Raw genomic sequence first — 21,100 nt, forward strand, 5'->3', positions numbered from 1 at the left:
GAAAAATGCAGTTTTGGCGGCAGCAAATTTTTCGTGAGAAAATAAAACTGAAAGATGCAGGCGTTGGGATGAGCACAGTAAGAGACTTTAGCTCCAGCATTTAGGTTTAACTGTATATCATCGAAAACAAAAAGGATATTAAATATCTTAAGGACCAGAAAAATAAATGGCTATTAAAACTCTTGAGAAATCAAGATTTCTTAGCTCTGTACAATAAAGACATCACTGATGTCATATTACAAAAAAAAAAAAAAAAAAAAAACGACCAAAAAGTATATTCATATATTTATATATAGATATTTTTTCTTAATTTAAAAAAGAACTAATAGTCAGTGAGCGGATGAATGTGTCTGGATGGCAGAAAGGAGTCAATCGGACTGAAGTGCAGTGTGTTGGTGGTGTCGTGAATGAGAGCCAATGAAACCGTTGGCTTCGCCGCTCCCTATGCTGCTGAAGTCTGTGACCGACACCGCCATTGTGGCGCCTGTAATGCGATGTGCGCGTCTGCCTTCAAAGTCCACGCCCAGGTTAGTAACGGACACATCATTAATGAAGGAGTCTGAAAGGCCCATCTTGAGCCTCTTGGAGGGCCGTTCGCAGTCTTTGGTGCTGCACATGCTAATCTGGCCCAGATCTGAGCGATAGAAGCCAGAATCCAGCATGTTGAGGCAGCCGCTGTCTCCGTTCGTGGTGTAGTTTAGCTGATCATCATGGTTCATGGCTCCTCTGTGTAAACTCTCCAGAGGGGGAAAATAAGGGGAGTCTAAACAGCTCATGTCTCCTGGACCGTTGCACACAGTTGCTACGCTGTTACTAAGGGCTGCAAGAAAAAAAAACGAAAAAGCATTTTTATACATCAGACTATTTATAATTTTGTATGTTGTCAAAATGCATGATTGCAGTTGTAAGAATTTTACAAGTATACACTGGAGGTCAAAAGTTTGGAATAATAGGATTTGCTCATAAATGCTCACCAATGCTGCATTTATTCAATCAAAAATACAGTAAAAAGAGCAATATTGTGAATTATTATTACACCATTTCCCATTTTAATATATTTTAAAATGTAATGTATTCCTGTGAAGACAAAGCTGAATTTAGAGCAGTCATTATTCCAGTCTTCAGTGTCACATGATCCTTCAGAAATCATTCTAATATGCTGATTTGCTGCTCAAACAACATTTCTTATTAATATCAAGGTTGAAAACAGTTGCATAACAGTGATACACTACCATTTAAAAGTATGGAACAAGAAAGATCTTCAAAAATAGAAATTATTACTTTTATTCAACAAGGACACATTAAATTGATTCAAGTGACAGTTTATAATGTTACAAAAGATCTCTATTTCAAATAAAAGTTGTTCTTTTTAACTTTCTATTAATCAAAGAATCCTGATAAAAAAAAAAAAAAATGTATTATAGTTTGCATAAAAATAGTAAGCAGCAAAAACGGTTTTCCACATTGATAAGAGCCATTATTAATAATTGAGCACCAATAATAATTGATAATAACTGAGCACTGAATAAGCATATTAGAATGATTTCTCACGTATCATGTGACACTGAAGACTGGAGTAATTCAGCTTTGTCATCACAGGAATCAGACAAAATATGTTCAAATAGAAAACAGTTATTTTTAAATGCAATAACATTTCACAATATTAGTGTTTTTACTGTATTTTAATCAAATGAAATCAGCCTTGGTGAGCATAAGAGACTTCATTCATAAACTAAAAAAAAAAAAATAAAATAAAATCAAAACATTTGACCGCCAGTGTACCATTATACACTTCTGTAAAATTTCCGAGGAAAAAACAGGGATGTATGATAAAGAAATTCTTGCTGATACCATTACAATAGTTTGGTTTCCTACAGAAATATTTTGATAATTTATTTTAATGTTTAAATAAATAGTTTATATTCTTTTATTAAAATACAAAAAAAAGAAAAACAGACAGTGGCAAATGTATCTTTAAAGGGATAGTTCACCCAAAAATGAAAATTTGATGTTTATCTGCTTACCCCCAGGGCATCCAAGATGTAGGTGACTTTGTTTCTTCAGTAGAACACAAATGATGATTTTTAACTCCAACCGTTGCAGTCTGTCAGTCGTATAATACATGTCAATGGGAACTCCATCTATAGGAGTCAAAAAAAATATGCACAGACAAATCCAAATTAAACCCTGCGGCTCGTGACGGCACATTGATGTCCTAAGACACGAAACGATCGGTTTGTGTGAGAAATGTATTTTATCTTTTTTTTTTTTTTTTTACCTCTAATACAGCACTATGTCCAACTGCCTTGAGCATCCGGTTGGCGAGGTCTAAAAATGCGCTCTGATGACGGAAGTGATCTCTCATGTGTATATGTCAATGACTGCGAGCGATCACTTCTGGCATCAGAGTGCATTCAGACCTCACACACCGGATGCCGTGCATGCGCTCAAGGCAGTTGGACATAGTGGTGTATTAGAGGTAAAAAATGATATAAATACTGTTCGGTTTCTCGCACAAACCGATCGTTTCGTGCCTTAGGACATTAATGTGTCGTCACGAGCCGCAGGGTTTAATTTGGATTTGTCTGTGCATGTTTTTTTGACTCTTATACATGGAGTTACCACTGACATGCATTATATGACTGACAGATCGCAACGGTTGGAGTTAAAAATCATCATTTGTGTTCTACTGAAGAAACAAAGTCACCTACATTTTGGATGCCCTAGGGGTAAGCAGATAAACATTAAATTTTCATTTTTGGGTAAACTATCCCTTTAACAACATTGTTATATGAGTGAACAATCAGTCAGTAAATTAGTCATATGACTTAATAACTGCTCTGATTGATTCAGTTAATTCCGTGAAGGGTTTATCTGATTCAAACTGCTAACAATCATTTTATCATCTTTTTGAGGGATTCATTAAAAGAACCAGAATAAATTATTTAAAAATGTATAAGAATAAATCATTTGTTCATGAGTCATGACTACAGCTGAGCTCACCTGTGAGGTCACTGGCGGTGATGGAGTTGAGCAATCCGAGCTGTTGCTCTGCCGACGCCTCCATCCTTCCCCCTGCTCCTGCTGAACACACGGATAACGAGCTGTCCACCGCCAGACCCTCCGCCTCATCCACCAGCCTGTCCATCAGGTCTCTGAGGACACAACCAACACATATTTTCTTTGAAACACACATTACTCAACAGACACAAGCATCAATTTCACATCCCAGTACTTACGTCACACCCGGGTAACAACTGTACTTCTTCTTGCCGAATCGGTTCTGTTGAGCAAAGTAGTCAAACCGTTCTGACTTTTTCCACATGTAATAAAAAGCCACACATTCTGCTACAGTCCGTGTCTGAACCTGAAAAGAAAAAAGAAAGAAGCTATGAGAATATAGCCATGGACAAGAAAAAGAAAATAAAGGTGAAGTGTATAATGTCTGGATAAGTAACCAAACAGAGTTGCACAATGACTTTTTACAATGTACAACTATCACTGCATATTAATTTATGCATATGCATTAATTTATATTTGAAAAATCCAAAATTTTAAGTCTACAAAAACAGAATTTTCGTATTTAACTTCACTACCATTGAAAAGTTTGGGGTCAGTAAGACTTGTTTAAAAATCAACTTTCCATTCAAAGAATCCTGAAAAAAAAGTTACCACAAAAATATGAAGCAGCACAATTTTTTTTTAATATTTCTTGAGCAGCAAATCAGCATATTAAAATGATTTATGAAGGATCATGTGACACTGAAGATTGGAGTAATGGCTGCTGAAAATTCAGCTTTAAGAAAAAAACATTTTAAAATATATTAAATTAGAAAACTTTCTAATTTAACTATAACAACATTTCACAATATTACTGTTTTTACTGTATTTTTGATCAAATAAATGCAGACTTGGTGAGCATAGAGTCTTCTTTCAAAAACTTTACCAACCCAAAACCTTTGAACAGAAACCAACAACAACACTGGTCAAGTAATACTTTCCACCAGTTGATAAGCCCAGTGAAAAAAAGAACACACATTACTTGCCTTGTGTTTCTGAATAAGATGGAAGTTTTTCTCATAAATCTGCAGCGCATGTTCAAAGTTTCTACATTCATCCTCTGACCACGGTGGGGATTCTTCTATCAAAACAACATAAAGAAAAGTTAACATTTCTGTCACTTCAGGTACAAAAGATTTTAAGCTGGTCCTGTAGAGAACAGCCTACCCTTCGAGGTCTTCACATTACTGCGGTACCGCGTCAGTGCCTCACGGGTGTTGTAATTACATTTCAAAAGCTCAAACAAGGCCTAGAAAGGAGGTCATTGGAAAAAAAAAAAATGCAATTAAAACCATAGCAGCAGCTCTCACATGGGCGGAAGATTTTTACATGAATTATTTTAATTAATAGGAGCTTTTGTAGAGCACAGACCTGTTCATTATCTCGTATGTGTTCAGATGTGTAATCTTGTGTGCCGTCATCTGTAGACTGTGACAGCGCTTCTCTGAGGTAGTCTCTCACTTTACACTCTGACAGCACGTCAGGACACCACAGCAGCTGATCATCCTCCTCGTACACTTTAAACACAATACACATTCAAATTAGTCTCATTCACAGTGATTTATATGTGATTTAATCATTTTTCTAGCTAACTAATGAGTTTTTGGACACTGAATGGCTTCTCTGAGGTAAATGTAACATTACAGGACATATTGTGTACGAGCCGTTTTACTGACGTCTTTCCACGGGTAAAAAACTAATTGAGCGATTTCATTTCGGTAAGTTGTACTGTATCTTTCAGCATACCTTCTGATGTTCATTCATGTATATTTTGTGCTATAACTAGTAGTTAAGCAAAAGAAATGATCGGTTCACATGCACTCAGCGCTGCTGCTTTGTTTGAAGTGGGTTGCTACAGCGATCTGTCACCCCACATTAAAGAGCACCAAAACAACATTTATTGTTTGAATTTCCTAACAAAATTGACAATTTGAGAGCTAAGACTTTGTGTCGTATCAAAAGTAACAAACAAATACAAATAATGTTTAGTGAAATTGTTCACACATCAACTGAAAAAAGCATAGAAAGCATATTTTCAACCCAGCCCTAGTCATACACAGTGTTTACTACGGTTTATTTCAGTTAGAAGTCACAATAAGCAATTGAAACACACTCACCCTTTTCATCATCATTGTAGTGGCTGAGCCCCATGGGAACTTCTGCTTGATACTGAGACCCAACCATTATTTCCTGCATTTTGAAGAAAAAAAAAAAAAAATGGTTCAAGAGATTTCGGTTTAACTTTCGAATCACAAAAGTAGTAATGGCTGCTGAAAATTTAGTTTTGCCATAACAGAAATAAATTGAATTTAATATTAAAATTGACAGTGGCCTAAGATTTCTTTCAAAAATATTTTCAATTAACATTTAACCTCGCACACCTGCAAGTACTTGATAGGTGTGTATGACAAAGGCAATTATCAAAACCCAATGCAGTAAACTAGAAAAAGAAATCCCCCACACTATACCAACTTAAACAAATATATACCAAAATAACAAACTTAAAATACAACAAAGCCAATCCCCACATCCAACTATTATTAAAGGTACACTAAGTAACTTCTGGCCCTCTAGAGGTTTAAAAACACAACTGCATGCATTTTACAGAAGAACATTGTTTTACTTGTGCTTCAGCTCTGCGTGACTGTGAGGATGAGTATGGTTATCCTACTGCTCATAAAACACTCACTACTAGGCTTAAGAGATAACTAGTTCAGATAGAAAGGATCTCAAGCTGATTAGCTAAAGACATTATAGTAACTATACTAGGTATTATCCTTGAAGATAAAGTACAGCACGGTGCTACTACAACCATAATCAAATGACCCTTCTCAACAGATAATGCTTTACATCGAACTCTGTTAGAGAGCTATTTATTTGTTCAATAAAATACCTTAGTCACCTGTTGAGTAATAAAAACTTACTTTTACAATATTTCAAATCCCTCAGTTCTCACCATCAACGAAAAGCCAAGCCAATGTTGATTCTCATTTTATTACGAGCTCTGTTGCGTTCTCTTTTTGCCAGCAGACTCTCCTCTATTCAGCATTTTTTTTTAACAGGTGATTCCCCGGAGGTTCAAGATTTATCGCGCTCCACGTCAACCTTTCTCGCTCGTTGTGACAACTAACCTATGCCACTGCCTCACCACAAACGCGTCAAAGTAGCCAGAGCAACTTTTCTCTATTTACGGATATGACGAGACAGATGAGACATGACACATGTACGCAATTTCCTGTGAAAACCATCCCGGCAGGTCTAAAATATAAACAATTATAACCGGCCTACCATAGTGAATCAGGATGAGATAAAACACATTTTGGAAGAAGGATTGATGATTTATTGACCTGTTATCTAAATTTTGTTCATTTTGAAAAAAAAAAAAAAAGATACATACATAGAGTACCTTTAAAGTCATAATAGTCGAATGCGGGGATTGGCTATGTTGTATTATAAATTTGTTGATCTTGCATTTGAAATTAATATTTTTAAAAATCTAACCAACCCCGAACTTTTAAACATTACAATATTAAAATTATATATATATATATATATATAAAAATTATATTCAAGAATTAATCTATAAATTAAAGAGAATGTGTACAACATATGAATAATTTGGGACTAACCTTTCTAGAATCTTCACTGCTCACACCATCCTCCTCCCCCTCAGATTCTTTATCACCATCATATGTTGCATTGGCTGGAAGAAAAATCACAAATTTAGTGCATTAAATATATTTGCATATACCAAAAATATGCTTGAAGGGGTTATACTACATTTTTAAATTATGACTTTTTCCATGCAGTCAACAAGTTATAAAAAAAATTTTTTTTAAATATAATTATTATGACCCCTTATCACTTTCTATATTGTGTCTCATAAGTTAAAATGATTAAACTATAAAACACCTCCAGCATTCAAAAAGAAAACATGAACAGTTAAGTACTATGTAAAAACACAAACTGAACTAGTAGAAGATAGTAATGATTTTCTCACATCTGAGTGTTCTAGGGAAAAAGTCTGTGGCATCGTGGGAGGTAACAGAAGGAGTCAGATCATCCGCAGAGGACTGGGTCTCCTCCTCATAATCTCCTGACAATAGATCTTTTGCTATCTCCTCCTGCAGCAGAAGACCATTAGTGATTTCATCTTGTCGACAATTTCCCCTGGCTGGCACTGAAGCAAAATCATGTCAATTACCTTATCCAGGGTCATGTCAGGCAGATCATCAGCTAGCTCAACAGAAGAACTGTCCATGCTAGATCCTGCCCCTGTACTGACTGATGCCTCATAACGATACATAGCCAACAACTCCTCAATCGGCATGTTCCCCTCCTGTTTATATTAAAAAAGAAATGTTTCACAGCAGAAATATGACCCTTATCATCCATAGATTGCAACAGAGTGAACACAATGCATACACTTTTGAATGAGGAAAACAATTGGATTGTTATGAAAGCATGTTACCCTCTCCAAGTCTGACAATTCTGCACTGAAATTCTTCTCTCCATCCAAAAGCTCTTCCTCCTCCAAAGTTCTCTCATCGTCATACTCATGAATTAACATCTCAGCTGTTGGATCAAAATCGTGATCCTCTGAGGACAAAGAGCCAACTGGGAAAAGAAATGAAACAATTATTTTAGTGTTTGGAGGAACTTGATAGAAATTATGTATGTATGTATGTATGTATATATACACACATTCCAATATCTACGGACAACTGACAATTGGTAATGCACATTTTCAGTTTTTAAATATTTGTCTATACATCAACTATTACTCTTATTACTACTAACAATACCATAAAAACAATAATAATAAATAATACACTAAAACAATAAACCTACCAGGGCTCGAACTCCCAAAGGAAGCCTGTACAGACAGATGTAAAGAAAAGGTAAAAATAAAGCAGAAAAAGTAATGGATTATTAGATAATGCAAAATATAAAGTACAATGACCAGCACAAGAAAACGTATGAAACCGAATGAATATCCAATTTTACATCCGTCTGCAAAAATTTTAATTAAAACCCATGTTAGTAAATGTACATCAACGTAAATACAAGACGGCGTCCCCTCTTATAAAACATCATAACACTTATCTACTTATTAATGCAGCAAAATTACTGACACAAACCAAACAGCCATCATCTATATACGGATGCTGCCATCCTTTCCAAATACTGCAAAATCCCATTTTGCTCACATCATAAACAAACCTTTCCTGCACGTTAACAGCCCATATGCATGCCTGCCCAGAATATATTAAAACTGGAGGAAGCCTAAAAAAAAAACAGCCCAATGCGTCATGAAAACGACGTTTATATCGAATAATATATCAATTACAGGCGACGACTTCTTGTTTGTTTTTCCTGCGAGCTAACGGGGATGAAATTCAGAGGCCTCTCCGATCCTGATAGATCACTCTTCACTTAAACCGGTTTACCATCGTCAGTTTTACACAATTATTACTAAAACCCCAGGCGTATACATATCAGGCTCTAATTTACGCATATATATCAACGAAAGCCATAGCTATCACACTGAGTCGTTAAAGAGATGGATTTAAAATCGAATACTTTTTCCAGCTATCCAGCTTACCTCCGCCATATTGGTGTCTTTGGCCTCATAGGTTGGCTGTGCTGCAGTTCCCGGATGTACACAGGGAGCCAATGATGCACGCAGAACTTTTGGCACACTTTTCAAACAGATTTTCAGCAAACAGGGATTTAGATTTGTGCTGTTCATAGACCTCACAGTAGTCTGCATGGTTTATAGCCAACTTAATAATTAGCATAGACATTTACACATTCGTACGTTTGTAACTTTCAAATTTGTACAAAGGCATAAAAAATAATTATGTAGTCTATAGTATGTTTATGTACACAATAATAATTTGTACATAATGACAATTAATAATAATCTCTGATGACATCCGTTATAACCAGTGTTGGGTGTAACGCGTTACTTAATAACGTGTTACTGTAATCAAATTACTTATCCACTGAAAATGTAAAGTAAGGGATTACTGTTCATTTTTAGGTAATTTAATTACAGTTACTTATAATGTACTTGCGTTACATACTGTAAATTAGTTCAACAGTTCTGTTTAAATCAATATTGAATTGAAAATCTAAATTTGTCGTCTAAAGGTAAAAGTGAACGCTGCCTCTTTAAAATCGTTAGCTGTAGTGCAGTTGCGCGTGAGTTCGCAACTTCGCACCAGTTGCTGCGTAGTCGCTGTCTGAAGATGTCGGCAGAAGCGAGCGGCTGTTTTGCAGAATGGAAATAATCCAATTACTTCACTTTTCGACACAGGTAGGCAAGAACATTTTGTTCTTGCCTACCTGTGTTACTTGAAACAAGTTTGTTTTAAGTAATCTTTTTAGAGATTTTCCTTTACAACACTGTTATTATAGTTAACTAAAACTTATGCCATAAAACAATTTCATTACTTAAGATATAAATAAATATTAACCGAAATAAAACTTATTTTTATTTATTATTTTTTCAGTTTTCATTTCCTGTTTGATGTATTAAAATAACTAAAACTAAATAAAAATGTATAAAAAAGACCATTAGTGATTTCATCTTGTCGACAATTTCCCCTGGCTGGCACTGAAGCAAAATCATGTCAATTACCTTATCCAGGGTCATGTCAGGCAGATCATCAGCTAGTTCAACAGAAGAACTGTCCATGCTAGATACCGCCCCTGTACTGACTGACGCCTCATAACGATACATAGCCAACAACTCCTCTATTGGCATGTTCCCCTCCTGTTCATGTTAAAAAAGAAATGTGTCACAGCAGAAATATGACCCTTATCATCCATAGATTGTAACAGAGTGAACACAATGCATACACTTTTGAATGAGGAAAACAATTGGATTGTTATGAAAGTATGTTACCCACTCCAAAAAAAATTGTATAGGCATTAGGGCTGGGTATTGACACAATTTTCACGATTCGATTCGATTTCTATTCACATGCTTGCGATTCGATTCGATTACGATTTCGATTCGATTCGATATCGATTATTTTGGATGTAGTATATCAGTTACAGTACATGGCAAATTTTCTAGAGGAAAAAAATCTCTCAACTAATGCTATAAACCACATGGGAGTCAGTTGGTACTACTTTACTATAATATTGAAGGTTAAAATTAACTTATTTATATACAAACACTTAAATTACACTCAATTATGTTTTTTTTATAATAAATAAAGTTTAGAATTACACAATCATATTTCTACTCCAATTTTTTTTTTTTTTTTTTTTTTTTTTTAAATAGAAACATTTAAATCGTGGCTGTCATAACTGATTTATTCAAACATGCATTAAATATTGAAGAACATTATAATGAATATGTAACGGTTCATAGCTATATTTATCAGAATGCTGCTTTCTAGAGTTCATTTTTCTAGCCTACTAATGAGTTTATGGTCACTGAATATGTTTTTCTGAGGTAAATGTGACGTTATGTGACATTGTTTACAAGCTGTATTGATGTGTTTCCGAGGTTGAAACACTGATTGAGCTATTACACGAGACATGATACGGATTTCGGTAAGTTGTACTGCATATTTTAACATACCTTCAAATGTTTAATCATGTTTATTTCACGCTGTAACTGATATTAAAGCGGAGGAGAGAATGTTCACATACCTATGGTTCACATGCGCTCCGCGCTGCCGTTTCTCTTTAACTGAGGCGTTAAAGCGATCTGTCACGCCACATTAAACAGCGCCAAAACGGTATTTATTTTTTGAATATCATAATAAGATGGACGTCATTTGAAATCTGAGACTTTGCTTCATATCAAAAGTAACAAAGCACAAAGATCATTGTGATTTTTTGGATGGGAGGCGCGCTACATGTTCTGTTCATTCATCAACTGAAAACAGACTAGACTAATCGATTCTTGGGATTTAAGAATCGATACTGGTTCGTAAAAATGAGAATCGATTAAAATCGAGAAATCGATATTGTTTACCCAGCCCTAATAGGCATATTATAAATAAAATAAAACAAAAACTAACAAAAATGACAAAAACACAACAAAATTAAAGGCACAATATGTAACTTTTCACCTCTAGAGTTCGCCTATTCAAAACAAAGGTGTAGCTTGATGACGGAGAGATTGAGCATGGAATCATGGGAGATGTCGTCTTCACCTCACAGCCAGGTTAAAAGAATCCGACGGGACTCGGACAGAAATCATGTTCATGGGTGTTCATGGATACTGTAGTATGAAGCAGAGCAGGGCCGAGTGCTGTGAGAGCTAAACGAGGCCGCCGGAGCGATTGCTAATGAGAGATGAGCGCGACACGCGGCTCGAGAGCAGCAGAACTTTTATTATGCCACAGTCGCTGCTTCCACTTCTTCCGGTTAATTTGGTTAACATTTGAGTGTGTTGAAAACGATCTTATATTGTTACTCTGTGCGCTCGCTCGGCGGCTGCTACTTGTTGCACACTGCAGTAAGCTAGATCGATATTAGAAAATCATATTAATATAATCAAGAAAACGAGATTCAAACAATAAGACTAAACGTGTTGAGCTATATAACAATGATTCATTTTCTGTCTATAAATGTATCCAAACAATAGTTCCCTTGTCTAATAAAACATATAATATATTAAAGGAGTAGTTCACTTTCAAATTAAAATTTCCTGATAATTTACTCACCCCATTGTTATCCAAGATGTCCATGCCCTTCAATCTTCAATCGAAAAGAAATTAAGGTTTTTAATGAAAACATTCCAGGATTATTCTCCTTTAGTGGACTTCAATGGTCTCCAAACGGTTGAAGGTCAAAATTACAGTTTCAGTGCAGCTTCAAAGGACTTTAAACGATACCGGACGAGGAATAAGGGTCTTATCTAGCGAAACGATCTGTCATTTTCAAAAAAAAATCAAAATGTATATGCTTTATAGGCACAAATGATCGCATCACAAGTGCTTCCACCAAAAAGCGATTCCGTATTATTCAAAAAGCTTACGCTAAATGTCCTACGCCTTCCCTATTCAACTTACAGAAAAAACGGAACTGGTGCCGCGTTCGTTCCGTAAGTTGAATAAGGAAAGCGTAGGACATTCAGCGTAAGCTTTTTGAATAATACGGAATCGCTTTCTGGTGGAAGCACTTGTGATGCGATCATTTGTCCCTATAAAGCATATACGTTTTGATTTTTTTTAGAAAATGACCGATCGTTTCGCTAGATAAGACCCTTATTCCTCGTCTGGGATCATGTAAAGCCCTTTGAAGCTGCACTGAAACTGTAATTTTGACCTTCAACCGTTTGGAGACCATTGAAGTCCACTATAAGGAGAATAATCCTGGAATGTTTTCATCAAAAACCTTAATTTCTTTTCGACCTGAAGAAAGAAGGACATGGACATCATGGATGACATGGGGGTGAGTAAATTATCAGGAAATTTTTATTTGAAAGTGGACTAATCCTTTAAAGAGTCTTTGGTGTTTTTACAATGGTTTTTACAAAATAAAACCGGAAATTGAGGGTAACGCAGGTATGATGTCATTGATGGGCGACACAAGGACATGGTCCGTGTCCTGGTTAAAATTGCTTATTTCTCTGGATTTAAACATTCTCGGAGACAGTTGGGATAATGTAAGTCATTATCACAAGTCAACAAAATAAATAAAACTGTTCTAGTAGTTTTTGGATATTTTATTCCAAAAATCTTACATATTGTGCCTTTAATAAAACTTTAATCAAAGTAAAAGTGAAAACGGAATATATAAAAATAAAAACTATATTAAAAAATATATATATTTTTAAAAAACTATAATAGTAACTCGATACCAAAATGATACTGCTTTGCAATGGTAGGCTAGGCTCATATTCTGTAATTCATATAAGTGTCACAGCAGCATTATTCCACGGGGTGGCAGTAGTAGCAAACACTCCACGCAACAATTTTGTGAGTCAGTCATTTCATGTTTTCGTTTTATATTTGATATGTTCTTCAAGAAGAGAAGCACTTAATGCATTTATTCGTTGACAATTGCTCTTTACCAGTTTCTTCATCCACCTAAGACTCTTGATGAGTAAAATCTCTCAGAACATTTGTCATCATGTTAAGAAAGGGCACAGCTTGTCACAGTCTCTTCTTGTACCATTGTTGTGTTAAAATCACTACCTCTATAATTAATCTCTGCCAGGACTGTTTTCTGTGATTACTCTGACCCTCAGTTCGCAGGAACTGACTTGATATGTTATTTTGTTCTGCAATGACGTCAGTCCCAGACTGTAGTAGTACAAGGTCATGCATACTTAATAATACAGATTTATTGTTCAGCTGACATCGACTGCTGAAATCACATTCCTATAACAGTATGAATGAAAGCATTATTACATATGTACAATAGTTAGACCCAGAAATATGTCAAAGAGAGTGTATCTGTTCTTTAATGAAAAAATCCTGGTAAATTCTTCCATCTTGACAGATTTGTATTTCAGATTGATTATTCATTTATTTATATATTTATTCATTCATACATACAATATGAAATGCAAGAAAAAAAATCTAATCTTTTCGTTTCCAATTTTTTAAATATAGGCTATATTTTGGAATATTTTTGTCAAAACATTCACTGGATCAATTCAAGTTATCCATGGAACTTAAAATGACCTAATCATCTGTATCAAAGCTGCGATGCCAGCCAAGTATCCTGTATATCTGCATAAAACAACTGACAAGGACAGAAAAAATGATAATCAAGTCCCTTGCAGGGTATCTGCATATCAGCTTGTGATTTTGCTTCAGACATGCTAAATATAGACCATGCCCTCCCTTATCCGTGAGAAACAGGAGGTCTTTATTTTAGCAACACGTTCCTCTCACCGGGTTTAGACACTAATTGCTACTTTTTGTGCACATTTCCTCTCTCAGTATTTGTTTATATATAAGCACAACTGTAATTTTAAGCAGAAAATATAAAAGAACTACACTTTTGAAAAGACCAGCATCAGTTTCCATGTTGGTCAAGGCTACTTTTTGCTGGTTAGTGCTGTTTTGGTAGTGGTCTAGCAGCTAGTGGACCAACTCCAGTCTTCAGAGATCATTCTGATTCAGAATCATTCTAACATTATCAATGTTAAAAACAGTTGTGCTGCTTAATATTTTTGTGGAAACCATGATACATTTTTTCAGGGTTCTTTGATGAATAGAAAATTCAAAAGAATAGCATTAATTTGATATTTTTTGTAACAATGTACAAGGCTTTACTGTCACTTCTGATCAATTGAATACGCTTTAATCACTTGAAATGTATACTCATGGCTTACTCATGGCTTCTGAATGCATCCAAAGAGCACAGCCGGGTGTTGGTTACATTTCACACTATTGTGCTTTTCCTTGCGGAAGCTAGGAAGTCTTGCTGCAATGTATCACACTGACCTGAACTTGGATCCCAACGATTCAGGACACCTCGCCCAGCTTTTGATGACCTCCAGGAGCAGGGAAATGCAGAAAGACCCCAGCCTCAGCTGAGGTTATCATCATGTGTGTCAAAGTATCACATCTGTCCTGTCAGGCTCTCTGGTAAGGCATCAGCCCCTTTATGTTTCATAATAATAGAAAAAATATCACACTGGTATACCACCAATATGTCACAAAAGATGTACTGTATCTATGTAGAGCGATAACGATAACTATAGTGGCATAGTGCACACCCCAACAGACGATAAAGTTCTGTTTAAAGTCACCATGAAATCGAACTTGACATTTTTTTAATAGAATATTGCAGTATTTATTATAAATGATTTATCCATGCACATCATTATTTTTTTTAAATTCACATGCCCTCAAAATCTTTAATCTAAATAACTTCCCCTCCTTGCAACAACATCTCTTCTCTGATGACGTATTTACTGGCGCGAGGGCGGGACAACCTGTCACTCACATGACATTACAGCAATAGCAAACCACAACAATCCAATAAATTCCCAGTGGACAAAATCAAATCCCACCCTACATTTTTTCTTGCTCAAAAAGCCATTTCACTCGGATATAGGTCACAATAGGGAAGAAAATATGTCATAGCTGTTTTGTCGAGTTTCCTATTCTCTTAGAATTAGAACAATTATTAAAACTTCATAGTTCTAGGCTAGTTATCATCATGTGAACGGCCCTTACTCAGCCCACATTTGTGCTACAGCATGAATCATACCTCAATCGTGCAGATTATTGAGGACAGATGTTCTATTACTATTATACACGATCAAACTTGTGATTTTCACATGGCAAAAGAAAAAACAGGCAATACATCCCATATACTTTCAATGAAAGCTCTACATATAAGTATCAGAATATACTTTTGACTTGACCCAGTTAGCAACCATCTAAAAACATCCCCCAAAAATCATTGTGGCAATGTAATAATCTAGTTCGTCAGGTGTCGTGTATATCCATTCCTGTGGTATAACATCATATTAGCAGCAGATGAAAGGAAGTGAGGTACAATTTTACTGCACTTTCTAGTGACAAGATGACGCAATTATGATTTGTAGTCTTAACACTCTGGTCTGAGCTTAAAATAGGGTCTGCCTCACAGCGAGAAAACATCAACAGATTGTCACTTGCTTCCTGTTTGACAGTTTCCCATCCCTTATCTTCCCAAAGCTGTCTACATTCATTGTGTTGATAAATGCGACTGTGGCCCAGATAGAGCTTTTGTGTGACCATTTTGCCCCTGTAATGCTTATAAACAACAGAGGTCCCAAGCCCAAAAATATCTCAATAACAATATGAAAAATGCATGCATGCATGATCACAAGAATATTTAGTCACAGAACATAGATAGATAGATAGATAGATAGATAGATAGATAGATAGATAGATAGATAGATAGATAGATAGATAGATAGATAGAGTATTTTCTTGTAAAACACACTCCAATAATCTGTTTTATTTACTTTTTTTTTTTTACACTTATTAGATTTTCTTCATGTTTTTAGGAGTCTGTTTTGCTTTGTTTTGCTGTTTGCAATTGACATCCTCTCTTTAGATCACATGGGGGGAACTTCCTCCAGGTTTCCGTTCTTCTGTTTCCCGGACAACTGAGGAAGGATGCCACACATATCCTCTGCAGATGCTTCCAGTTTCCTTTACTCCCCTTCAGCCCAGTGTGTGTGTGTGTGTGTGTGTGTGTGTGTGTGTGTGTGTGTGTGTGTGTGTGTGTGTGTGTGTGTGTGTGTGTGTGTGATTGGCAATTACAGAATAAAAGAAACACCCACTTCCTGTCATCAATGCATAAACAATGTCTACAACACAAAAGCAGCCTTGTGCATTTTCCCATACCTGTGTGTTCTTTATAATAGGCCTGTGGTAATTCATGTAATCACATTAATTATGTAGAGCTAGTCGTGATGTCAGTTTGTAGCCCACCTGAAATTCACCACGACTTCCGGAGATTTTCTAATGGGTTTATAGAATAGCAAAATAAACTGGGTTAATATAAAATGAATAGAATTTTGTGCTCTAATAATTCCTTGTTTTTGATTTATGCTCGCCAAGGCTGCATTTATTTACAGTAAAACACAGTAATACTGTAAAAATATTATTACAATTTAAAAAAAAATGTTTTTGTATAATTTAAAATTTTGTATAATTTATTCCTGTGATGGCAAAGCTGAATATCCAGCATACTCAGTGTCACATGATCTTTCAGACATCAATTTAATATACTCATTTGCTACTCAAGAAACATTTCTTATTATTATCAATGTTGAACACAGTTGTGCTGCTTAATATTTTTTTGAAAACCGTGATGCATTTATTTTCAGGATTCTTTGACAAATAAAAATTTCAAAAGAACAGCATTATTTGAAAGATAAATCTTTTGCAACATTGTCTTTAACAGTCACTTTTGATCAATTTAATGCATCCTTGTTGAATAAAAGTATAGGCCTATTTTTAAAAAAAAAAAAAAAAAAACTTACTGACCCAAACTTTTGAACTGTAGTGTATGCCTCTCTGGGTATAAGGTGGCCCTCCCACAAAACTTGTCCTGGACCCTGTGAATTTTAGCGACAATGTGATGAAGCAAGAAGGGTTAGTTCACCCAAAAATGAAAAATCTGTCATTAATTACTCATCCTCATGTCGTTCAAAGATTCGTAAAGCTCAGAAGCAGTGTTTTGAAATCGGCCATCACGAGATATTGTTGAAAAGTCATTATTTTAGGGGGTTTTTGGCACACAAAAAGTATTCTCGTCACTTTATAATATTAAGGTAGAACCACTGAACTCACATGAACTGTTTTAAATATGTTTTTAGTACCTTTATGGATCTTGAGAGGTTCAGTGGCTTTGCTCTCAATAGTGGCCTCACTGAGCCATCAGATTTCATCAAAAATATCTTAATTTGTGCTCCAAAGATAAACGAAGGTCTTGCAGGTGTAGAACGACATGAGGGTGAGTAATAAATTACATTATTTTCATTTTTGGGTGAACTAACCCTTTAAAGAAGTTGAGAGAGAGTGAAAGACTGTTGAGGGTTACCGGGTTTCTCATCTGTTTCACTGGAACATCAGAGAGAATGTGGGTTGGTGAATCTCTCTGTTGTATCCATAGAGATCAGATCCCTGATAAAGCCCAAGTTTACAAAGCTGGTCTGCAGTCTCCAGTGTCCACGCTGCTACTCTCAGCCAGTCCTTTATGAATCACACTACTGCAGGCTATAGCTGGAAAATTCATATCTTGATGAACTGTGAGACTATGTACTCGGCCAGTGTAGGTGTAGGAATACCTATTTGTACATGGTGTGCCAGTTTAAATAATTTTAATGCTGTGAGAGTCGGAAATGTATCCCCAGATATCTCATTTAAGGCAAGGTTAATTCAAGGGATGACTGTTTAAAGGAATAGTTTACCCCAAACCTGCATTTCCTTCACTTGTGAAACACAAAAAAATATATATAGTTTGAAGAATGTTTAAACTTTGTCCATAAATTGAAGTCATTGGGGTCCAATGTTGTTTTGTAAGTAATTAATACATTCAAATACATTGCAGGTAAACATTCATATAACAAAAATATCTATTCTGGCTGTATATATACATACAGGGCTTGACATTAACACCCGTCAACCCACCAAATGGGCGTGGATTTTAGCAGTGGCATGTAACGCAGTCACTCCTACTAGCTACTTTGTCGGGTTGAATTTTATATATAATAGGATATACATTTTTCAGTTGTAGTCTTTTAAAAAGGCATCTGAAATAATAAACTACATAAACACTCACTTTCCACAGAATAGATACACGATACCAGCTGTGCTTTCTCGCTCTCTCATCTCTCCGACAGCGAGTCGACACAAATCCGCCTCCCCTCACTCGTTTCATTTGCTCTGGATGACTATTGTTGGTGTTACAGGGCTTGAATTTCAGCGTGGGATTGTGAGTATTGCACATAATTTTACTCATTTCCTCAGATTTTATGCTCACACCCAAAGCGCGCGCACATAAAGCCGTCTCGCAGTACTAAATTGAGTTCTTTTTCACTGCTTATTGCGCTTAAACAGTCAAATACACACAAAATAATGTCAGAATGCTGGTCTTGGCAAGTATTCATGTAAACACAGTCAGTTATGTTTTAAGTGAACGTAAACAGTTGAGAAATAAAACACGTGTAACAGTATAATGGATCTGTGCGTCAGGTCTTAAAGTGACAGCAGCCTAATATACCTGCTGTTAAATTATGAAATAATATAAAAAATATCTATATGGCAGTTTTTCCCCATGGTATCGATGTCACAATTGTGGCCAGTGAAAATGCTGAGGCTAGTAACTTTTGAAAAACCACTAATCACAGTGGCTGGTAAGCAAACCATTTAATTCTTTTTGAGATTATAAGTTCAAATGAAGAAGAATGAACTTGCTACTGAAGTTCAAAAACATTTCTAAAGATCAGCCATCTGTGTTCCTGGTGTGACCTCACATATGTGGGAATGTCCTGAGAAAGCACCATGGAGGAACGTGTGACTTATATGAAACTGTGCGCACACTGGTTAGTCATCATCACTTTCCGAGCGCAAACGGGGAAGCCGTTAATGCGCTGATGTCATCTTTTCATGCAAGCTTGTTGTCTTGCATATATTTACTGGCTTGTGTTGAAAAGAGAAGAAAACATGTCTAGCTGAGAGGTTTATGATAAAAGTTTAATAACCACTGAAGAGCAGTTGCTCTTCTCTTTGATCAGCAGTTCTGCAGTTAAGCTGATACCCAAAATGGGAAATGAAAATGACTGTTGCACTCATGCCACAATCTATGGTATCACAGGTATGTTCTCACAAGCAAAGCCATGAATGACTGTTCTGACAAGCCAGTACTAATGGAATGCAACTTAACTTGATTAAGAGTATTTTGCAATGCATCACATGAATTTACTGTAACCTTAACAACATTTACATTCCTGCTATACAACGTCAAACAGAGCAGAAAGAGTTTACAGGGTGCCTCTGTCAAATAGAAAATGAATGGAATCACAATTATCTGAACAATGAAAAACATTCATGCTAGTTTCTGTCCACATAGCTGATACTTAAATGTACTGTACCACTGCATTGTTTCAATCCCATTAGAGTATTTTATAACGCTGCTTAGTATATTGAGTGCAGAATATGCTTATAATAGAAGACTACTGCAATGTGCACACATCTGTTTTAATAAATTACCTGTTAAAAATGAATTTTGCAATATTTGTTTGTTTGTTTGTTTATTTTTACAATTGCACTAAATGTAGCTTACTTAGATTGGCTGGTATGAAAGCAAACACGTGAATAATGTCATCATGTCTCAATGTATTTCAATGTGAGGTCGAACAATAGGTGAGGTCATCCCTTCAAGGCAGTGTGCTGGGAAAAGAAGGTCAGGCCATGGTGGGACCTCCTGACCATCCAGCATGACCGGCTGCTTCAGCAAACAATGATGTGAAATGGGAAAAGGGAAAACAGGATCCAGAGTTTGGGAACTCCCTTTGCCTGCAATTACAACACGGTTATCTGAGTTAGAGGCCTTTGGTGGGAAAAAACAATGACACCAGATCACAGCAAGTCATCGTCAGTGTTTATCACAGGTTTATCCCAGCACAATACACACAGATTATTTTGTTTATAAAGTTTATAGATCACACATTATATATTTGTGATCTGTAAAATTCACATATTCACATAAAAGATGTTTACATATAGTCCACAAGACAAAATAATAACTTTATGTTGTTACCCTTGTTTGTCACCCCCCATCTATTAATGCATCATGTTTTTTTCTGGAGCATCAGTGAATGTTTGAACCTTTTTTAAAAGTTGTGTTTGAGTCCCTCAGTTGTCCTCAGTGTGAAAAGACGGATCTCAAAATCATTCAGTCGCTGCTGTAAAGGGTTCAAATATGCAAAAAATGCTGGAAAACTGAAGAATCTGCAGGACCTGAAGAACTTTTCTGAAGAACAGAGCTCAGTTTAACTGCTCAGGACAAATAAGGGACTCACTGAACAACCATCACAAAACAAAAAAACAGTCGTAGATCATCCAGGTAACCACACACAGTAATAAGAATCAGTGGTTCACATGCTTATGAATGGGGTTATTTTAATAAATTCAGCTATTTTTTTTGTCTTGTGGATTATATGTAAACATCTTTTATGTAAAATATCTTACTCAGGACAGTACTAAATAAAAAATAACATGCATTTTGTATTATCTCCCTTATTTTGTTAAAATTATTAACATTTTCACAGATTCTGCAAGTGGTTCACATACTTTTTCTTGCAACTGTGTATATATATATATATATATACAAAATAATTGGTGGGAACAGAATTTATATACTCCAGATGTTGAGTGATGATTGGCTAGACCTATGAGTAATGAATGACGTGACATTTGAGTCTTCCAGGTAGAACTTGCGCTAGAGCTCCCATTTCTAACTATTCCTAATCCCAACCTGTGATGAGAGGAATACTCTGGGTTCGGGCCAAATATGCATAACCTTTACTTTATTTATTATATATAAG

The 21,100-nt window shown here is 35.8% G+C and overlaps 1 protein-coding gene across 4 annotated transcripts; it reads right to left on the bottom strand.

Moving 5' to 3' along the window:
• Positions 1–297: 297 nt before the first annotated feature.
• mier3b (mesoderm induction early response 1, family member 3 b) lies at positions 298–9,736 on the bottom strand. 4 transcript variants are annotated; one of them, XM_051903630.1, is made up of 13 exons: positions 8,666–8,745; positions 7,912–7,936; positions 7,532–7,677; positions 7,265–7,399; positions 7,061–7,184; positions 6,690–6,763; positions 5,178–5,250; positions 4,432–4,577; positions 4,228–4,309; positions 4,047–4,138; positions 3,240–3,367; positions 3,004–3,155; positions 298–820 (listed from the first exon to the last, which is right to left on the bottom strand). In XM_051903630.1, exons 1-13 carry the CDS (start codon positions 8,672–8,674, stop codon positions 369–371), a joined length of 1,638 nt encoding a protein of 545 aa, XP_051759590.1. In that variant the 5' UTR covers positions 8,675–8,745; the 3' UTR covers positions 298–368. The 4 variants fall into 4 exon arrangements, with proteins under 4 accessions (XP_051759590.1, XP_051759589.1, XP_051759591.1 ...); XM_051903629.1 differs by having other exon boundaries at positions 4,047–4,141; XM_051903631.1 differs by lacking the exon at positions 8,666–8,745 and adding an exon at positions 8,284–8,635 and having other exon boundaries at positions 4,047–4,141.
• Positions 9,737–21,100: the final 11,364 nt, after the last annotated feature.

The sequence above is a fragment of the Ctenopharyngodon idella genome, chromosome 8 (assembly GCF_019924925.1).
Source record: "Ctenopharyngodon idella isolate HZGC_01 chromosome 8, HZGC01, whole genome shotgun sequence".
NCBI lineage: Eukaryota > Metazoa > Chordata > Actinopteri > Cypriniformes > Xenocyprididae > Ctenopharyngodon > Ctenopharyngodon idella.

Excerpts from the sequence above, each read along its gene's own strand:
- mier3b (XM_051903629.1), bottom strand. Across the intron at positions 5,251-6,689 it reads GCAGTGAAGATTCTAGAAAG|GAAATAATGGTTGGGTCTCA; the intron begins GTTAGTCCCAAA and ends TTCAAAATGCAG. Across the intron at positions 4,578-5,177 it reads CTACAATGATGATGAAAAGG|TGTACGAGGAGGATGATCAG; the intron begins GTGAGTGTGTTT and ends TTGTGTTTAAAG.